The following is an 18,395-nucleotide window of genomic DNA, read 5'->3' as shown; positions in this document are numbered from 1 at the left end:
CTGAACTGAACCCTACATCCTGGCTCCCCAGCCCTTGCCTGATCATCCCCACAGTCTCATTGATCCCCCACGAGTTCTAGGCTGCCCCTCCTCTTCCGATGCCAAGGGTTTCTCTGGATGCAGATATTCACCCTCACCCACCTTCCCCAGACACATGCATAAACCCGCAATCTGAGTACCAGCCCAGAGGGAACGGCAGGCCGCTTCCTACCAAACTGCCACCCCAAGGCGTCTATCTGCGAGGAGGGGATGGTGGGCAGTAGAGTTTGAAGCGGCCGTTGGGGGTGCATCACGAATTCATGGGGCGCTGGGTGGCCCCACTGCGGCAGCCCCCACCCAGCCCGGGCCTCATTCTCCCGTCAAGTCGGAGCAGGGCCCGCCTTTCCCAAAGGCCACTTCCAGCTCAGAGGAGGCCCGGCTTTAAAACACCCTGTCGTGAGGTTGAAGTCGCCAGCACTGCGGGAGCGGGGCAGCCTTGATGCTCTTCTCAGCGCACCAACCCCGAAGCCCCCGGGCAGGCCAGAGCCCACGGGCGTCGCCTCGCGCCTTGGGGGCCCCTCCTGGAGCCGCGTCGCGCGCGTGTGGCGGGAGCGCGGGCCCCGAACACAGGCGCCAGGTCCCGCACCACGGGCCACGTAGCACCACAGGCCACCGTCTGCACCACGGCAATAATTTCCCTGGCGTCTACTGATGGACACTCGGGGGGTTCCCAGTGCTTTGCTACGACAATGCAAGTGACTGTCCTGCTACCTGTCCTTTCTCATGGATGTTAGAGAGTTGATAAGATTCATTCATAGGAGCAGAATGGTTCCCAGGAATCTCTGTGGGTTTCACTGATCTTGCTGAGTGGCCCTCCGTAGGGGCTGTGAAATCACACTTCCAGAGTAGTTGTGGGGGTGGCTCCTGGTGACTGTCAGCCTTGCCAGACACTGTCGTCACCCACACACTAGGGGTTTGGGCAGTCTATTCTTTTTAAATATTTTTAATTTTTTGACCATGCCATGTGGCGTGAGGGATCCTAGTTCCCCAACCAGGGACCAAACCCGTGACCCCGCAGTGGAAGCTCTGAGTCTTAACCACTGGCCCACCAGGGAAGACCCGGGAGATTTGGGCAGCCTAATGAACCACCCTCCCTTCCTGCACATCTTTCAAACCAGAAACCCCAGGCTTTCCCCAGGACTCCCCTGGCTGCAAGAAGGCCCCGTGGTCCCCGTTGGGATGGGAATGAGGCTTCCCCTGCCTCCCTGCCCTGGGCCAGCCTCACCTCCCTGTCCCAGCCCTCACAGACCAGGCCTCCTCCTGGGCACCCTGGCACTCCTCAAGGGCTCTCTGGCCTCCCTGTGGCATCCCCGCTCTCCCTACAGCAGCCAGAGAGTTCTTTCCCAGTCACAGATCCCAGCAAACTGCCTCTTCAGAGTCCCTAGTGCTCCCCCCTTTACAGTGAGTGGAGTGAGTGAACCCCAACGCCCAGCCCCAACCAAGGCCCCCTCGTTGCCAGCCTGCCACTTCAAGGGGGCTTCTTGAATCCCCACTCCCGGCCAACCCTGCCTTGAGCTCTTTCTTTCCCTAAAACCTGAGCCCTTCCCAGGTCCTCGGCTGTTTCCCTTCCGGTGCTGCCCCTCCCTGCTCTGTGCACGTGCCTGTCCCCCGCCACGGTCCCCACCCCCCAGTGAGTACCGCCCGTGGCCACATCGGGACTGCCCCACCCCATAACCGCTACATCACCCCACGTCATCTGCTGGGCACTTCAACCTGGACTGTTTATTAACTTGCTCCCTGTTCCTTCCGGGCCTCCCAGGGATGTGAGCCCTTCAGGGAGAGCCCGGCCCGCCCTCCCCACTGCTCCCCTGCAGGGACGGGGCGGGGTTGGAGGGTCCCAACCACGCTTGTCCCACCGCTGACCATGGCCTCCCTCCCAGTTCACAGGAGCCTGGATGGGGGCCGGGGATGGGGTCCCTCACCCACAACCTGCCCTCTGTCCCCTCTGCCCAGCGACCCACTCCTCGCCTCTGGGGCAAATCCTTCCCTTAAAGGAATTTTCCTTCTGTGACCAGGAAGTTACTGATGCAGAGCCCTTGGTGGAGGGGCCGGAGCTGGTGACCCCGCGGGACCTTAGCGGCTCTCCCCCTCCCACAGCGCCAGCATGGAGTCCACCCGGCCGGCTCCCCGACCCCAGGGCCCCGCCTCTGACCACCTCTGTTCTCCTTGGACCCTGGCCCACGCTGCTGCAGGGAGGCTGGGGGGTGCATCTCAGCACCCTCTGCATTTTGGGGCCCAAGTCCATTCTCTTTGGTCCATGAATATCTGCCTGGATCAGAAACTTTCCATCTGGTCCTCAGCTTCCATGAGCTCCCCCTTCCCCCGGCCCCCTCTTCCGGAGCTCCGCAGGGGGAACTCGGCATCCCCCACTGGCCATCCCCCTACCCCGAGGCTCCAACCTGCCCAGGGCCCACACTCGGAGCTCAGCCTGGGGCGGCCCTTCCCTCCCCCTCTCCTGAATGCTCCCCAGGATCAGTGGGTCCATCCCACCCGCATCTCATCCCAAACGGCCTTCCCTCCAGCTCCAGCCGCTCCAGCCCCTGATGTCCACGCCTTTCCAGCTGGACCCCAGACTCCGCCCACCCTCCGCTTAGTCATCCCTCCCCCACCCCCCCACTCCACACGCCTCCAGCTCTGTGGAATGAGTTCACCAAGGTTCCCCTTTGCCTCCCAGGGACTCTGCCCTTCTCCAAATCCTGGGCCAGGATGGGGGTGTGGAGGAGAGCTGGGGCCAGCTGTAATCACAGCTGGGCCCTTCGAGGTCAGTTCCAGGAATACAAGAGCCAGTTCCCACTGTGCCCGATGCATGGAGCTGAAATGTCGCCATCCCCCTCTTCTGTAAAGGACTGTGGGGGACGTCAGACAGGTTCGTGATCACCACCTCCAGGTGAGGAAACTGAAGGGTGGAGTGAGGGGCCTTGGCCCACAGCAGACCCTCCCAAAGGTCACGCTCACAGGTGAGAGCTGGGCAGGAGGCGCTGGGGGACAGAGTCTGCCAGACCCCAAGAGGCTGAGAAAGCCTCTCCAAGAGAAATCACTCGACAGCCACTTTTGAAATCAGTTTTATATTAAGCTATATAAACCAACAGTTTGTTCCTAAAAAACATACAAAAGCACACTATCAAAAAATAATAACATCAAACATGCAAACTTCTACAAACGTACAAAGGCCTTCATGAACCATTTACTCGGGCCAATTTCTGGCCACAGTACCTGGAAAGAGGGGGACAAGTCCACGAGGGCCGGCTACAAACCCAGTCACAGAGGGGCGTTCCCGCAGGCACAGGCGGGGTGGGTCACGCCTGCATCTCAACTGCCCCAGGCCGAGGAGGATGAGTGAACCTTTGCTTTCCTGGGTAGGATAAGGCACTCCACAGGGCAGGGGATGGGTGATGGCTGCGGGTGGCAAAATAATGTCCACCCCATAAAGATGCTCACATCCTAATCCCTGGGACTGTGACTATGTTAGTTCCCACGGCAGAGGAATTAAGGTTGTCAGGTGGAATTAATTATCAGCTGACTTTAACATCAGAAGAGGATCCTGGAGTTCCTGGGTAGGTCAAAGGTCATTGTCTGGTGGGTTAAAGGTCACCACCAGGGGCCTTAAATCAGAAGAGGGAGTAGAAGGGGAGTCCTGAGACCTAAAAGGATTTGACTGGCCGTTGCTGGTTTTGGAAATGGAAGGGGGCCACGAGCCAAGAAATATGGGAGGCTGGCCTCTAAAAACTGGAAAAAGCAAGGAACTTCCCCACCAGAGCTTCCAGAGGAACCGCCTGGCTCAGCCCACCAGACCCACATCAGACTGCTGACCTCCAGAACTGAAAGCAAGGTCTCGTTTTAGGCTCCCAAGCTGTGGAAGTTTGTTAGCCTGGCAACAGGGAACTGACCCAGAGCCAAGGGGTCAGAGGTCAAGATGGCCCTGCCCCGACCGCAGCCTGACTTCCAGGGGAGGACCCACAGAGGCATCCCTGGGTCTGCACCTTGTCAGGGGAGGCAGACCCCGAGAAAACCCAGCAGGTCCTGGCCCTCCCAGGCCCGTCCTCAGGGGACACCTGAGGGGAATCAGAGAGGGGGTTAGGGGCTCAGACACTGGCTTTGCCCCCACTTGGCCTGTCATCCCACAGGCCCTTTTCCAGTCCCCCCACGCCTTCCCCGATAAGAGCTCATCTTTCCCTTTTTCCTCCTCCACTTCTTCCTTCTGTTCTACTCAGAGGCTGAGGCCGGCTCGACGTGATCCTGCACCACAGCAGGCAGAAGGGGTGAGGCTCGGGCCCCGGTCAGGAGATGGGGAGACTGGAGACCCAGCCTGAGCAGGGCGGTCCTCAGGCAGGTGTGGCAGGACCTCGCGGACAGGCGGTGATCCCGGAGCTGGGTCCCCGAGCCACACACCCTCCTCACCCCTCCTTCAGGGCGTGCAAGCTCCACTCTCATCCACAGAGCTTCCCCCGACGGCTCCTGCCCCACAGGAGGGGTCATCAGGACACAGCTGTTCCAGTTCCAGCGGCTCAGGGGCCAACTCCTCAGCCAGGCCTGGGCAGAAGCGGCAGAAGAAGGCAGGACACCCGGAGGGGCCGCGTGGGGCTGTGACGCTGGTGCTGGTCTGACGGGCCCAACATGGAGTGGTGCCCCATGATAGCCAGGCCCTCCTAAGGAGATCAGTATACAGGGAAAGATAACCAACCTTTATAAGTGAAAATAGGGCCTTGGAGGGCTCGTGTGCCCCTGTGTTGATGTCCAGAATGCTCCGGATGCTCTTGGCGTCACTGCTGGACAGGTTCCCCTTGATGGTCAGGATGGCACTCAGGTGGCCCTTGCTGGCAAAGACAGGGTCCCGTCAGTGCAGCCCGCTCACCAACACCCCTGCTCACACCCCTCCCCAGATCCCAGACTCCTGGCTGGAGCCACAGGGGCCGGCAGCCAACGCCCCTGCCCAAGAGGGTGCCCCGTTCTGCTTAACCCACTGCACTCGGGTGGCACCGGCCACAGTGCCTCCAGAGGGTGCCAAGCTCCTGCCCGGTCCAGCCTTTGCACTGGCTGTTCCTCCCAGAATGCTCGTCCCCAGGCCCTTGAGGTAACCAACTCCTTCTCACCCCTTAGCACTTAACTAACATGTCACCTCCCCGTCAAGAAGCCACCTGCCAGTACAGGAGACACGGGTTCGACCCCTGATCTGGGAAGATCCCAAATACCACCAAGCAACCAAGCCCTTGGACCACAGCTATTGAGCCTGTGCTCAAGAGCCCTCAAGCCCTCAAGCCCGCGCTCTGCAGTAAGAGGAGTTACTGCCATGAGAAGCCCGCGCTCTGCAGTAAGAGAAGTCACTGCCATGAGAAGCCCGCGCGCTGCAGTAAGAGGAGTCACTGCCATGAGAAGCCCGCGCGCTGCAGTAAGAGGAGTCACTGCCATGAGAAGCCCGCGCGCTGCAGTAAGAGGAGTCACTGCCATGAGAAGCCCGCGCGCTGCAGTAAGAGGAGTCACTGCCATGAGAAGCCCGCGCTCTGCAGTAAGAGGAGTCACTGCCATGAGAAGCCCGCGCTCTGCAGTAAGAGGAGTCACTGCCATGAGAAGCCCGTGCGCTGCAACTCGAGAGCAGTCCCCTACTTGCTCAGCTAGAGAAAAGCTCACGCAGCAACAAAGACCAGCACAGCCAAAAGTAAACAATAAAAATTGTTTTAAAAAGTCACCTCCCCAGAGAGGATTTTCCAGCTCTAAAGTCAGCACTTCCCGCCATTCACAACCTTGGTTAAACAATCTTTAAAACTTGCAAATAGTACTCCTTCGCCGGATGACCTCATCATTGCTAACCCTCATCTGACTATCTGTCTGTCAGAAGGCCTGGTCTGTCTTGTACCTCCTCCCATCCTGGTGCCTAAACACAGCCGGGTAGCTAGTAGGAGACCACTTGATAACTGTTGGCCGGCTGGGTGGATACAAGAATCCATGAATGGATAGACGGATAGGTGGGCAGGTGGATGACTAGATGGGTGGATGGATGGATAGATCGAAAGACAGACAGATGGGTAGATGAGTGCGTGACCAGATGGCTGGATAGCTAGATGGGCGTCCAGATGGGTAAGCGGGTGCCTGTATGATGGGTAGTTGGACGGGTGAGTGTGTAAGTGGATGGGTGGCTGAACAGGTGGACTAGACCAGCCAGCGGTTGGACCAGGCTATGCGGGGACAGGCCGGCCACACCAGAGGACTCAACCCACAGAGACTGCTGCCCTGGCTCACCAGATCCTCAAGCAGTCAGGGATTGAGCCTCCACTGTAGAACAGAGGCCCCAGGACACAGGTCAAGCCTCTGAGGACCCCTAGGCTGACCGGCGGACCCCAGCTTCACTACGGACGTGCCACGGCCTCCAGCAGGTCCGTGGTCCCTCTGGTCTCGGATCCCCCTCTTAAGGAAATTCTCAGAGGATGCAGTGTGGAGCCGAATGCCTGGCTTTGCTATCTCGGCTCTACGACTGACCAGCTGCTTTACCCTGGACACATTCCTCACACCCCCCAGGTCTCACCTGCACGACGGGGATGAAGAGTTTCAGCCCCAGCAGGCAGCAGCGAGGACCGAGTGAACAGCTGCTGTAAAGATCTGGGCACAGTAGCCAGTATCTATCTGCGCTCTGCCCACCCTGCAGGGACTCACTCTGCATCCCCCACAGGCTCTGACCGCAGCAGGTAACCACAGGGCCACACTGCCTTCCCCGGGTGCTCGGAGGCCCCGGTTCTCACCTGAAGTCAGGGTACAAGGTGGCGTAGCTGGCCACCTCAATCTTGATGGCACTGGGGTCTTGCAGGCGAATGATCTCTGCGAGCCTGGGGAGGGCGTCGTGCAGCCAGGTGGCTGGGGAGCCCTGCAGGCACAGGCTTTGTTGAGAGAGGCTGGCCCTGCCCAGAATCGTGCCCAGGGGCCCAGAGAGGCTCAGGTCGGACCTGATCAGGTTTGAAGAGGCCCAGAGAGGATGTCCTAGCCCGTGAAGAGCTTGGAGCAGGAGGGCAGCCCACCGCCATGGGAGGTTGGGAGGGGGGGCGGGGGCTCACATTCTGGGTGCAGAACTGCTGGATGAGCTGGGCGTTGGCCTGGACGTGCCCCGCCAGCTGCTGCTGCTGCTCTGCCGTCTTGAGGACCAGGCGCCGCTTGCAGAGGCGGGCGATGTACTCCTTCACCAGGTGCAGGTGGACCGCCTCCAGGAGCTCCTGGGTGGGTGAGTGGGCAGGGCCATGGGAACCCACCACCTCCCTGAAGGCCAGGGTCCAGGGAGGGGCGGTGGCCAGAGCAAAAAGCGCATCCGGGTGTGCGCACACACACGTCTGCCTGCGTGTCCCCAGCCGGCAGCCCAGCACCCCCTCACCTCCCGGAAGCAGTCCTGCAGCTCTGAGAATTCAGGCATCCTCTCGGCCACGGCGGAGACAATTTCCTCCAGGGTCTGCTGGGGGGCAGCCCAGCGGGTCTGCGTGAACCTCTTGAACAGCGGCTGCGAGAGAGGGTCAGGCTGTGTGGCCACACCCGGCAGAGGACGGGCCAGCCCAGTAGACACGCACGCACAGACACGCACAGACACACACGGGGCCGGGACAGGGGTCGGGTTATATTAAAGACTCCCCGGGCGCTCCAGCAGGAAGTGGAGGCCGGGTCTGGGTCCCCTTCTCCAAGGCCGACCAGCCAGGACTGCCATCTGCCTGCCCTGAGGCCTTCTCCAGCATCTCCCTCCTTAGATAAATAAATTCCTGCATAAACAAAGCCCTGTGCTTGGCTGGGCCTATGACGATGACCCTGCCGAGTCATCCAGGGTCACTGCTTGGCCACCTGCAGCCTCCAGCACTAGACTCAGCACTGCCGCGGGGCAGGAGGCTGGACTACCTTCAGGTCCCCAAACAGGCTCTGGAGCAGGGTATCAAAGCCATGGCTCTTGAGCTCATTCAGGGGCCTCAGCAGGGAGCTCCGGAGGTCTGGCGGTGTCTGCCACTGCTGCTCCAGGGACGTCCTGGAAACACAGGAGGCAGGGAGGTCACGCCAGCCCCAGCCCTGCCCGGCCTGCAGCCCTAAACCCAGAGAGCCCGGGAGCCCCAGGCGAATCTCCCTAAACCATCGCTCTAGAACCCTCCCTGGCTCCCCAGGCCCGGTGGGAGCAAGACCAAGACACTGCATCCAGGCTCCCTAGGCGGGACCCAGCCTTCCCACCTAACACCCACCTAACACCACATCCTGTTCTAACTGAGGACAAGTGGCTCAGCCTCTCCATAGCTCAGGGTGCGCATGGATCAGTGGACACAGTCACTGTATCTACTTAACGAGGTTGCTAACAGGATGAATGAAGCCCTGTGCGTGAGCGCCTGACCCACCGGCACTAGACAAATGTTCGCTGTTGCAGCTGTAAGCCTGGGTATTTCCTTTCCACCCTGCTTATTTTAATTCAACATCTCTGCTTAGGCTGCTCCTCCTCCCTCCCCCATCCCCCATCCCAGGCACCTCCCCCTTCCCCTCTGCACCCCCACCCCCCTCCGGCTTCCAGGCCCCTCCACCAACACAGGCAGGCAGCCGCAGTGACTCCCCCCACTGCCCAGCGCCCTTACCGGAAAGGGAGGCAGTTGTTGATGTTAGCGATGACATTGGCCCTGTAATTGCGCAGCTGTCTGCATCGCTCCAGAAATCCATCAAAGGCGCGCTGGTAGCTGGTGAAAGGGAAAGGGCACACGTAGGAGCAGCACAAACACTGGGGCCCAAGGGAGGGGCTGGGGCTCTGAGAGAGGGGGCGGCAGGGACCCCTCAGCCCTCAGCCCCGCTCCGGGCATGCATGCCCATCACCCACCTCCTGAGGAACCTGGCCAGCTCTTCCAACAGCAAGGGCTTTATCTGCGTGCCCAGGTCCAGGGTGATGCTCTCAGCCTTGGCCTGGCCCTGGGAGATGATCTGCAGGGGTTGGGGGTGAAACTGAGTAGAAGCCCGCCTGCTCTAGGGCTGGGACAGGGGTGGGCATGGGTAAGACATGGTGCAAGGGGGTGTGTGCTCAGTGGTGAGTGCGTCTGCCCACAGGGACGAGGCTGGTGTGGGCGGGGCAGCGGGCGCTACCTGGATGATGTGGATGGCCAGCTCACTGAAGCAGCGGCTGTTCAGCCTCAGTGGGGCCTCATCCTTGGTCCAGCTCTTGGACTCCAGCTCCAGAGCTCGGGCCATCAGCTCCCTCACTCTGGTCTATAAGGGAAGAGGGGCCCGCTCAGGGTAGGGCGAAGCCCACAGGGGTATCCCTGCCAGGCTCCCTGCCCCCCCTGCCCCCCCCCATTTCCTTCCCTCTCCCGCTCAGCCCCGCCCAGCACTGGCCCTGGACTCACCACCTCGTTGGAGAGGAACCTGGCCTCCAGCAGCTGGATCTGGGTTGGGGGCAGGAGGGTCCCCAGTCTGACTCCCTGCAGCTCAGGCGCCAGCTTGGGGCTGTTGAGGATGTCGCTGTGGGCAGATGGGCTGGCGTGAGGAAAACCAGCACTGTCCCCCCACCCCCAGCCCCCGCCCCAGCCAGAGCCCTGCACACAGCTCAGTCGCCTTCCCTCCTGTGCCTCCACTCCTGCCTCTCCATCTCAGTTCGATCCAGGCCCTGAAGCCCGGAATCACCCTGCCTCCGTTCACTCTCTCAGCCCCGTCCACTCTTACTCCGGGTTATGCTCCCGAAACCCATCAGCCTCAAGCTACCCTGCCAGAGGCACCCTACAGCCCAGCCCCCATCTCCCGCCTGGCACACCGAAGGACCCTCCTCCCAGGCTCCTTGCCTTGCCTCCAACAGTCCCTTCTCCCCACTGTGGTGGGCAGAACCACATTTCCTGTCTGATCTCCCTTCTCCAAGGGCTCCCTGCTCCAAGGGCTCCCACTCCCCTTCTCACCCTCTGTCTCCTTCCCACCATCCCCCACACTGCTCCCACTGCATCCCACCAGCCTTGCCCCGCCTTCCCCACCAGACCATCTCTGCTGCCCCCAGAGGAGGGCCAGTCCCAGCAGGAAAGGCTGTCTGCCCCTCCCCGACCTCACCCTGGACGGAGGCATATCCACCCATCCTTGTGGCGCTTCCCTTGGGTCCCAGAGCCTCCTGGGGACTGTCCAGCCCTGGCACTTCCTCAGGGCCTTTGTCTGCCCGGAGGCTCAAGAATAGCCCATTCTGCTACCCGGCACCCGCACCCCAATCCCTATGCGCTGTGTCCCTTTGCTCCCCAGACTTCTGGCCACTAGGGCCTCCATGGAGCCACCCTGGTCGCCCCCTCTCAGGGCTCAGCGTCCCCCTGCACTGACCCCAGGGGGCCCCAGGTTAAAGCCCCTGAGGTCACTGGGACATGAAGGTGAAGGAGCAGAGGGGACAGGCCCGGCACTTGCTGGTGAGTCAGGACCAACAAGAAGGATCCGGCTTGGCTAGCGGGCCTCTCCGGCATCCCCTGCCCTGGCCAGCTCCCCTGCTCTCCTTGGCTTCTCACCCAGCACCCCCGCCTGGTCCTTCCTTGGGCCCCTGCTGGAGGCTGAACCACCAGCACCAACCGAGACCACTGACATCCCTGAGAGCCTCAGACATCGCTCACAGGGCCTACACCCCAGGCTTCCTGCAGGCTTTACGCTACAGGCGGGGCCAGCCCCTACCAGAAATCCCGAGCCGATCCACACTGCGGTTTAAGTCTCTCCCCACCCAGCTTGTACGAATGACGGACATGCTTGTTGCAGTACAATAAGGGAAAAAAGAAGAAAAAAGAGGTGTTGTGCTGTTTTTTTTCTCCAGTTCTTTACCTGTTCCTGATCTGCAGTCTGTAACTAAGTTTCTTTATCAAAAGATTAAACCTGATTTGAGAATCACATGCTGCACCTATCGTCCCCTCAAAACATTTTGTATCTGGGGCTCAACTTCATAGCGCCCTCTCTGCAAACCACCCCTTCGAGTTTTTCTCTCCTTCTGCATTATAGAAAGAAAGTCTCAGTACAGTCCACAAAACACAACGGACCCAACGACTGGGCCAGCAGACTGCCAGACCCAAATTACCAGGCTACTCAACGCCAGCCTGATGACTGTTTTTGAAACAGCGTGAGGAGAAGCATGCAGGATCCTTACCCCTCTGTTCATCTCCAACCCCAGACTGCGAGCCCCCAGCTATATGATCCCCTAGGTTCCTCATGGAGGCAGGGACACAGTACTGGAGGCAGGAGCCTGCTGTGTTCTTGCCTCTGTCTCCGGATTTTCTTATCTAGCTTCGGTGGGCAGAGAAAGCCAAGATACTGGCAGCAACATGCTCAGGGATGCATGGGGTCTGAGTGTATCAGGGGATGCCTGCATCTGAATACAGTTGGTACCAGGGATTCTCCACTGCAGTACCAGGTGCCTCCCAAACTGAGAGCTCCAGGCCTCGGTGGCCAGAACTCAGCTCTGCCACTGGGAGAGACCTTGCACAATGGGGATTTCCCCAACAGGCCCAATGCCCCCCATCCTGCCTGGGAGTGCTCCCTGGGCCTGCTGGGGGTATTGAACCACAGTGCTCCCAGAAGGCCTCCCAGCCCAGCCTTGGGCCCTGTAGGGCAGCTCCCTTTGCCAGGAACACCATCCCCCACTGCCTCTCCCAGCCTGTCCTTGCTTCCCCCTCGCCTGACTCCCTTACTTCTGTTAGACTGTCAGCAGCCCCAGAGCAGGGCCGCTGCCTCCTGAGGCAGGTAGAATCCTGCACCTCCTCCTCCGAGCTGGCTTCCTGGGCTGACGCAGGCCAGGCCAGGCCAGGGCCCCTGCTCCTGGCCACAGCCCTTCCTGACTCTGGATCACAGGCGGCTTCACCCCCTAACCCAGACTGGAAACTCAGGAATGAAAGATGAGGTCCTTGCCCCCATTCTCTGTGCCTCAGGTTCCCCAGCTATGGGATGCCGCTGAGGCCGGAGAGACTAAGGATTCCCGGGGCAAAGCAGGCCCAGCGGAGGCCCTGCCCCTTTGATTCCAGGCCCGCCTGGGCCGTTCTCCCAGGGGACTCCCTGAACTTGGTGACACCCAGGCCCTGCCCGCCTGGGGACCCCCGCCTGTCACCCCGCGCCCAAGCTCACTTGGGATAGAGGTTCTGCACCCATAACAGCAGCATGTAGGTGTCTCGCGGGCACAGCTCAAACTGCGTCAGGGCTGCCAGCTGGGACGCGAATTCCGCGTGGTAGCTCTCGGCGTAGGCGGCCACCACGCGGATGTCTGCGGGGAAGAGCGGCTTGAGGCGCTCCACCACGGCCTCCAGGTCCTCCTTCATGGTGCGGCCCATGTGCAGGAAGGCGCGCTCGGCCTCCGTGCGGCCCTCGGCGTCCGCGGCCGGCCGCCGGCTCAGGCGCTCCGCGGCCGCCTGCGCCACGCCGTCCCGCCACAGCTGCAGCCAGCCCCGGGGCCGCGTGGCCGCCAGCCCCGGGCACCCTGGGGGCCCCGCCGCCGCCGCCGCCGCCGCGTGGTCCTGGCGCTCCTGCTCGGCCAGCACGGCCAGCGCCTGGCGCAGCCGCTCGGGCTCCGCTTCCAGCGGCCGGCGCAGCTGCCCTAGCACCTGGTCGCGCAGCAACGCGTACAGCGCCTCCACCTCGCTCTGGCGCCGCACCAGCTCCTCCTCGCTCGCGCGACCCGCCGCCGCGGCCTCCTGCAGCTCCAGCTCCAGCGCCAGCAGTGGCCCCGCCGCCTCCAGCCGCCCGCGCTCCAGGTCGGCCTTGAGCTCCTCCACTGCGGCCAGAACGCGGCGTTAGCGCGGCCCGGGGTTCTGAGACCCGCCCTCGGCCCCGGTCACCTCCCGGCGACCGAGACCACCCAAAACATGCGGGGTGTCCCAGCCCGGGCAGGGCACACCAGGCTCAGATCCTGAGATCAGGGGCAGCAGGTGAAAGCAGGGAGGGGAGGCCCTTCACGCCCGCGTGCCCTGCCCCCTCTGTCCCGGCTGAGCGGGGCATCCACTCCAATGAGCCCCCATCCTGCCCACACCCTGACCACCTGGGGAGGGGTTCCCGCCTACCTGTGGGCAGCTGAGCAGGCGGCTGCAGACTGGATTCAGACTCGCCCTCAGTCTCTGCTAAGCTGGGCTTACCCTTCTTCTTCCTGCGTTTGGTGAAGACGCTGAACACTGTGGCCAGGCCTTTCGACTTTTTCTTCTTCTTGCCGGCCTCTTCTTCCTCCATGTCCGGGGCCACCTCCCTGGGGACCCTGGGGGAGGGGGCAGAGCTGGGCTGCTGGCCCACTGCACAGAGCGAGAACCGAGGTCCAGAACAGTCACAGAGCGCTAGAGGCTGGGCTGAGGCAGGAATCCAGCCCCAGCTCCATCCTCCGTTCTGCTGGGTTCTTTTCTTGACTCGAGTGCCTTGGGGTCCCAGAGGAATGCGATGAACAGAAACAGGACTGCTCCCGCTGGGACCACGAGGCAGGCAGGGCCAGACCCCTATTATGACCTTGGGGGGCTCAGGTCTACAGAAACCACAGTGCCCCCTCAAGCCCTTTCCCAGGTCGGAGGGACAAGCGGCCCAAGGAGGCACAGGACTGTCTGAGGTCACACAGCAGCTCACACAGGAAACTCGCTGCACCACACCCTGCCTCCTCCCCAAGTTGGGTGACATCACCACCACAGAAGCTGGGATTTCCCGAGTGCCCATTCCATTACTTCCACACTGCCTTCCAGGAAGGGTGTTATTTTCCTCATCTCACGTAACTAGCTCTGCTGCTGCTGCTGCTGTTGCTTCAGTCGTGTCCGACTCTGTGAGACCCCATAGACGGCAGCCCAACAGGCTCCCCCGTCCCTGGGATTCTCCAGGCAAGAACACTGGAGTGGGTTGCCATTTCCTTCTCCAATGCATGAAAGTGAGAAGTGAAAGTGAAGTCGCTCAGTCGTGTCTGACTCTTTGCGACCCCATGGACTGCAGCCTACCAGGCTCCTCCGTCCATGGGATTTTCCAGGCAAGAGTACTGGAGTAGGGTGCCATTGCCTTCTCCCATAACTAGCTCAGAGAGGTTTAAAATGCCCCCATGGTCAATAGCTTGGAACTCAGCTCACAAGGCACTGGGTACCCCCACCATCCAGAGAAGCAGCACCCTCCCCAGCGCATTGACCGTGGGGGAAGCTAGGCCAGGACCGGTTGGGGGGAAACTGGCTGAATCGAAAGGAGGGAGCGGGGCAGGGCTTGGAAAGGGGAGCAGAGGGGAACAGGCCTCCTTGGTAACTTGAGTGAGCCATAACAGGGCCTGCCCCACCACCCATGAGTAAAAACACCAAGTCGTGACTCACACAGCACGACTTCAACTTGCCCCTGCAGCAGTCCTGCAAGGCACACAAGGTGATCCACCCCTGCAGAAAGGGAAACTGAGGCGGCAGGAGGTGGGGGGTGTTGGGATTAGGCCTGTCAGACTTTCCACAGCAGTTTTTGTCAGCAGTTTTTGGTGGTGATGCAAGATGACCTGCTTCAGACCCGGGGCTGCCCCGACCCGGCAACCGGGCTCTTCTCCTCCAAGGCATAGTTTCCGGGAAAATAGCCTTGCTCCACATACAGTCCCACCAGGGACAGAGCGGGTCACGTGGCAGGAGTTGTGGGAATCCCAGTGCTCCACAGGGCCAGCCAAGGCTGAGGGCAGAGAGAACCTGCCCCAAACCACCACCGTGCCTTCCCCTTCCTCCAGTGTGGGTGCTGGAACCCCTCCTCATCCGGGGAGCTCTGCCCTCTGCACTTTGGAGACGGAAGGCACGATGGTGGGGGCTCGGGCATGGAGACCACTTGGGCCCTGGGGCATCCCACCACCTCCATCTATGGTTCCTGTTTTTGGCTGAACTGAGCAGCTTGTGGGGGGCTCAGTTCCCCTGAGGAGGGATGGAACCCGAGCCCTTGGCAGTGACAGAGCAGAGTCCTAACCACTGGACTGCCGGGAAGTCCCCCATCTGGGGCTTTAGACACATTGCTTCATCCCTGTGGCCTCAATCCTTTCTGGAAACAGAGCAGACACTCGCTTAGGGGGCTGCCAGAAGGGCTTCAAGGAGAGGGTGCATGTAAATAGCAATAATCGCCATCCTGAGGGAGTGCAAACAGGCAGGCTGGCCCTGGTCCTGCACATTTGCACTTTCTCCCCTAATGCTCCCAACGTTATACCAGGAGCTGGGGCCCAGAGAGGTGGAGTAACCTGCCCAACGTCACACAGCTAGCAAGGTGCAGAGGTGGGCTCCCAGCCCAGAGGGGTCTGAATCCACAGCCTAATCCTTTTTTTTTAAAAAACTTAGTCTCCGCCCATATCAGCCTGAAGGCGCCAGATCTCCTGTGATCGCAGAAGCTAAGCAGGGTCGAGCCTGGTTAGTACTTGGATGGGAGACCACCTGGGAATACCGGGTGCTGGAGGCTTAAAAAATAAAAAATAAAAAATTTAAACACAGTTGATTTACAGTTGATCTGCAATCAACTAATCTATAGTAATTTTGATCACCCTGCCCAGTACAGGGGCACAGGCCGGCCACCCAGCGCTCCACACTGGGAGACGGCTGGAGAAGCACCATCTAGCCCAGGGAGACCCAGTCCCAGCTCCTCCCCCTGGGCCAATGGACAGTGGGCAGACATTGACCTTGGTGGGAGGGGGGACCCTCTGACCTGCTGGAGGTCCCTAAAGGGCTCTGAGGTAGAAAAGGAGGAGGTGAGAGAGGGGACAGCGTGGCCTTGGGCACCCTGCAGCCCCTTCTTCCCCCTGAGGCAGCAATGGGGGCTCTGTGAGGACTGCAGCCCGGCCGCCAAGGGGTCCGCCCACGTATCCAGGGGCCCCATGAAGTCCAGGAAGGAAGGGGCCAGGGTCAGCAGGCCAGGGAGGAGGAGGGAGAGGCTGCGCGGGCACGGAGGTGGCAGGCCGGCTGCCCCTCCCGGCGACTAGCTGCAGGATCTCCGGCCGATCCCACCTACCCCTGAGCTCCGCTCCTGCTGGGCACAGCCTCCCAGCATCTCCTGTGTCACAGAGGATGGGACCCAGCCTCAGAAAGGACCGGGCCGGCTCACCTGCTGCGGGAGAGAGCAGCTGAGACCCAAACACCCTTGAGCAGGGTTGGCCCCAGGCTGGGCGAAGGGCCACAGAGGGAACATGCCCAGGTGGAGTGAGGGGGACACCAGGTCCCTCCTGTCACCCAGGCTGTCTTGGGCCAGCAGGTTGGGTTTCCTGTCCTTGAAGCTGAGCATCCTGCCTTGGGCAGGCTGGCCCCCGCACCCTCTCACCCCCAGCCTCATCAAGGAGCCACAGGCTCAGTGCAAGAGATGACACTCCGTCCACAAAGGAGCCCCAGGAAATGTGGGCAATGGCAAAGCCAAGCTGAGCCCAAGGGGGAAGAGCAGGGGGCGGCACAGGGGGAAGGGGGTGGCCAGGCAGAGGTGGGGCCTGGGACCCGAGCTCTGGGGGCACGCAGGGTGTCTGCTGCACAGAGGAACAGACACTGGGCAGGGCCCCACCACCACCATCCCTGGGAGCTAACAAGGGCTGGCACGTTCCAGGAACACACACACACGTGAACACACACACACATACACACACACACGCACACATGCTTCATTATCAGCCAGACAATCTGGTCCTCAAGTCCGGAAGCAGCTCAAAGAGCCAGACCTCTCCCCAACCTGTGCTAGGCCCGGACAATAGAATGGCCAGGGAAACACATTGGCTCTTCGCGAGGCCTCCTGGGACCTGGTGGTCGGCAGGGTCCTGAGCACAGCCCCCCAGCCCGGGACAGGATGGCCAATGGCCAGGGCCCTGGACCTGAAACAGCTGGGGTGCCCTGGCCTCAGCCCTCCCTGCAGTTCCTGGATCCCTTGCTGCACCCCTCATAGGAGCTGCCGTCTAGCCTCCTATTCACCCCAACTCGGCTTTGGGAAGCCGACCCCAGCCCCTCACGCTCTGCTGGGCTCACAGGAACACAGCCAGGGCACACAAGCCACCTGGGCACGGAGGGTCCTGCCAGGAAAACCCTGTCTTTCTGGCTCCGGGCCTGGGTCTCCGCCTACATCCTTCCCGCTACCACTCAGAGGCTGCATAGCCCCTGCTTCCCCCTGGCCTCCCCCTGGGGGTGTTCCCCACTCGCGGGCCCCACCCACCTCAGGATTCACTGGTGGAGCCCCCCACCTCCACACCCAGGGTCTTTGCTGCTAACGTGGGGTTACAGGGGCCCCAAACCTGGCTTTATGGCAGGCCCTTGCTTCGCTCCTCCTGGCCTGGGAGGCACAGACAGCACCCCCATTTCGCAGCTGGAAAAAACAGGTGCAGAGAGATGAAGAAACTTGCTTACAGTCTCCTGACTGGAAAGCAAGCGGAACAACAAGGACTACGCCTGGCTCAGAAACCAGCCTGGACCCTCTGCCTGCAGCCCAGGGGCTCAGGCAGGGCCAGGCCCGTCGGTCAGGGCTGCGGCCGAGGCTGCAGGAGGGGTCTCTTTGAGGGGCCGGGGACGCAAAGGTGTCGGGGGTGGCAGGGGCTCCCTGTGGAGAAGCTGGCCAGGACCAAACCAGGGCAAGGCTTCCTGTGGCACGGCCCCTACCCGACCTCTGCCGGCCACCGGGCTGACTCGTGGGGTCAGGCTGGCCTGTCAGTCCCCTGCCGCTCCCAGGGAAAGAGGCACCCCTTGGATACCTGCCCGCCGCCCTGCCTGCTGTAGGACTTCAGGCCACCTGTGCTGGGGCCTGGCGTGAAGCAGCGCAGACCTCCATCCTGTGCTGGCCTCAGTTTCCCCACTGACACTAACGCTAGCTGCCAGCGTCAGCACTCACATGCCCCGCCCCCACCCCACCCCTGATCACTGGGCCTGGAACCCCAACCTCTCCTCTTCCTCCTTCCGGCCCCGTGCCTGGGCAGGCTGTGCCTGGCGCTTACTCCTGACCCTCCAGGATCCGTAGTGGGGAGGGTAGGGGAAAGGCAGCTGGTGCGGCCTCCCTCAGCGCCTCCCTGTCAATGCCCCATCTCAGAGCTCCGCTTTCCTGGAAAGCCCCAGGTTGCCAACGCAAACGGCGTTTCCTAGCAGGCTTGCCTGCAGGCTGGAGCCAAATTTCAAGGTCACGTGTTCGAGAGAGAAAGATGAAGAGGGAGGTTTGCAGGGGTCAGGCCGGAGTAAGCTCCTTGCAGCCTCACGTCCAGAGCCAGGACCTGCAGGGTCCACCCCTCCACACACTCACTCCAGGCTGACATTTGCCCTGCAGCAGCACACAACTTTCACTGCTGGGAAGTCCCTCGCACATCTAACCCAAATATCTCAAGCTGTAGAACAAGCTTTGGCCTTTCTTTATCTGCCAGGGTGCAGGCTTGCTTAGAACAGGACAGAGCAGTGCCCACCCCTGCGGGGCAAAGCTCACTAGGCACATGAGGCCAGGTCCCCTGGGGAACCGGGTTTGAAGTTTCTTTT

At 61.3% G+C, this 18,395-nt stretch overlaps 1 protein-coding gene and 1 pseudogene across 3 annotated transcripts; one reads left to right on the top strand and one right to left on the bottom strand.

The window, feature by feature from the left end:
* Positions 1–3,085: 3,085 nt before the first annotated feature.
* Positions 3,086–17,265, bottom strand: LOC113879892 (tumor necrosis factor alpha-induced protein 2-like). Of its 3 annotated transcripts, XM_027521716.1 has the most exons (14): positions 17,177–17,265; positions 15,922–16,017; positions 13,017–13,204; positions 12,088–12,730; positions 9,369–9,483; positions 9,109–9,231; positions 8,849–8,949; positions 8,613–8,711; positions 7,900–8,023; positions 7,391–7,513; positions 7,080–7,235; positions 6,771–6,892; positions 4,721–4,853; positions 3,086–4,569 (listed from the first exon to the last, which is right to left on the bottom strand). In XM_027521716.1, exons 3-14 carry the CDS (start codon positions 13,177–13,179, stop codon positions 4,243–4,245), a joined length of 2,229 nt encoding a protein of 742 aa, XP_027377517.1. In that variant the 5' UTR covers positions 13,180–13,204; positions 15,922–16,017; positions 17,177–17,265; the 3' UTR covers positions 3,086–4,242. The 3 variants fall into 3 exon arrangements, with proteins under 3 accessions (XP_027377517.1, XP_027377516.1, XP_027377515.1); XM_027521715.1 differs by lacking the exon at positions 17,177–17,265 and having other exon boundaries at positions 15,922–16,156; XM_027521714.1 differs by lacking the exons at positions 15,922–16,017; positions 17,177–17,265 and having other exon boundaries at positions 13,017–13,662.
* LOC113880246 lies at positions 15,257–15,375 on the top strand (annotated as a pseudogene).
* Positions 17,266–18,395: the final 1,130 nt, after the last annotated feature.

Source organism: Bos indicus x Bos taurus, chromosome 21 (genome assembly GCF_003369695.1).
Source record: "Bos indicus x Bos taurus breed Angus x Brahman F1 hybrid chromosome 21, Bos_hybrid_MaternalHap_v2.0, whole genome shotgun sequence".
NCBI lineage: Eukaryota > Metazoa > Chordata > Mammalia > Artiodactyla > Bovidae > Bos > Bos indicus x Bos taurus.
This window is presented reverse-complemented; position numbering and strand designations above follow the sequence as displayed.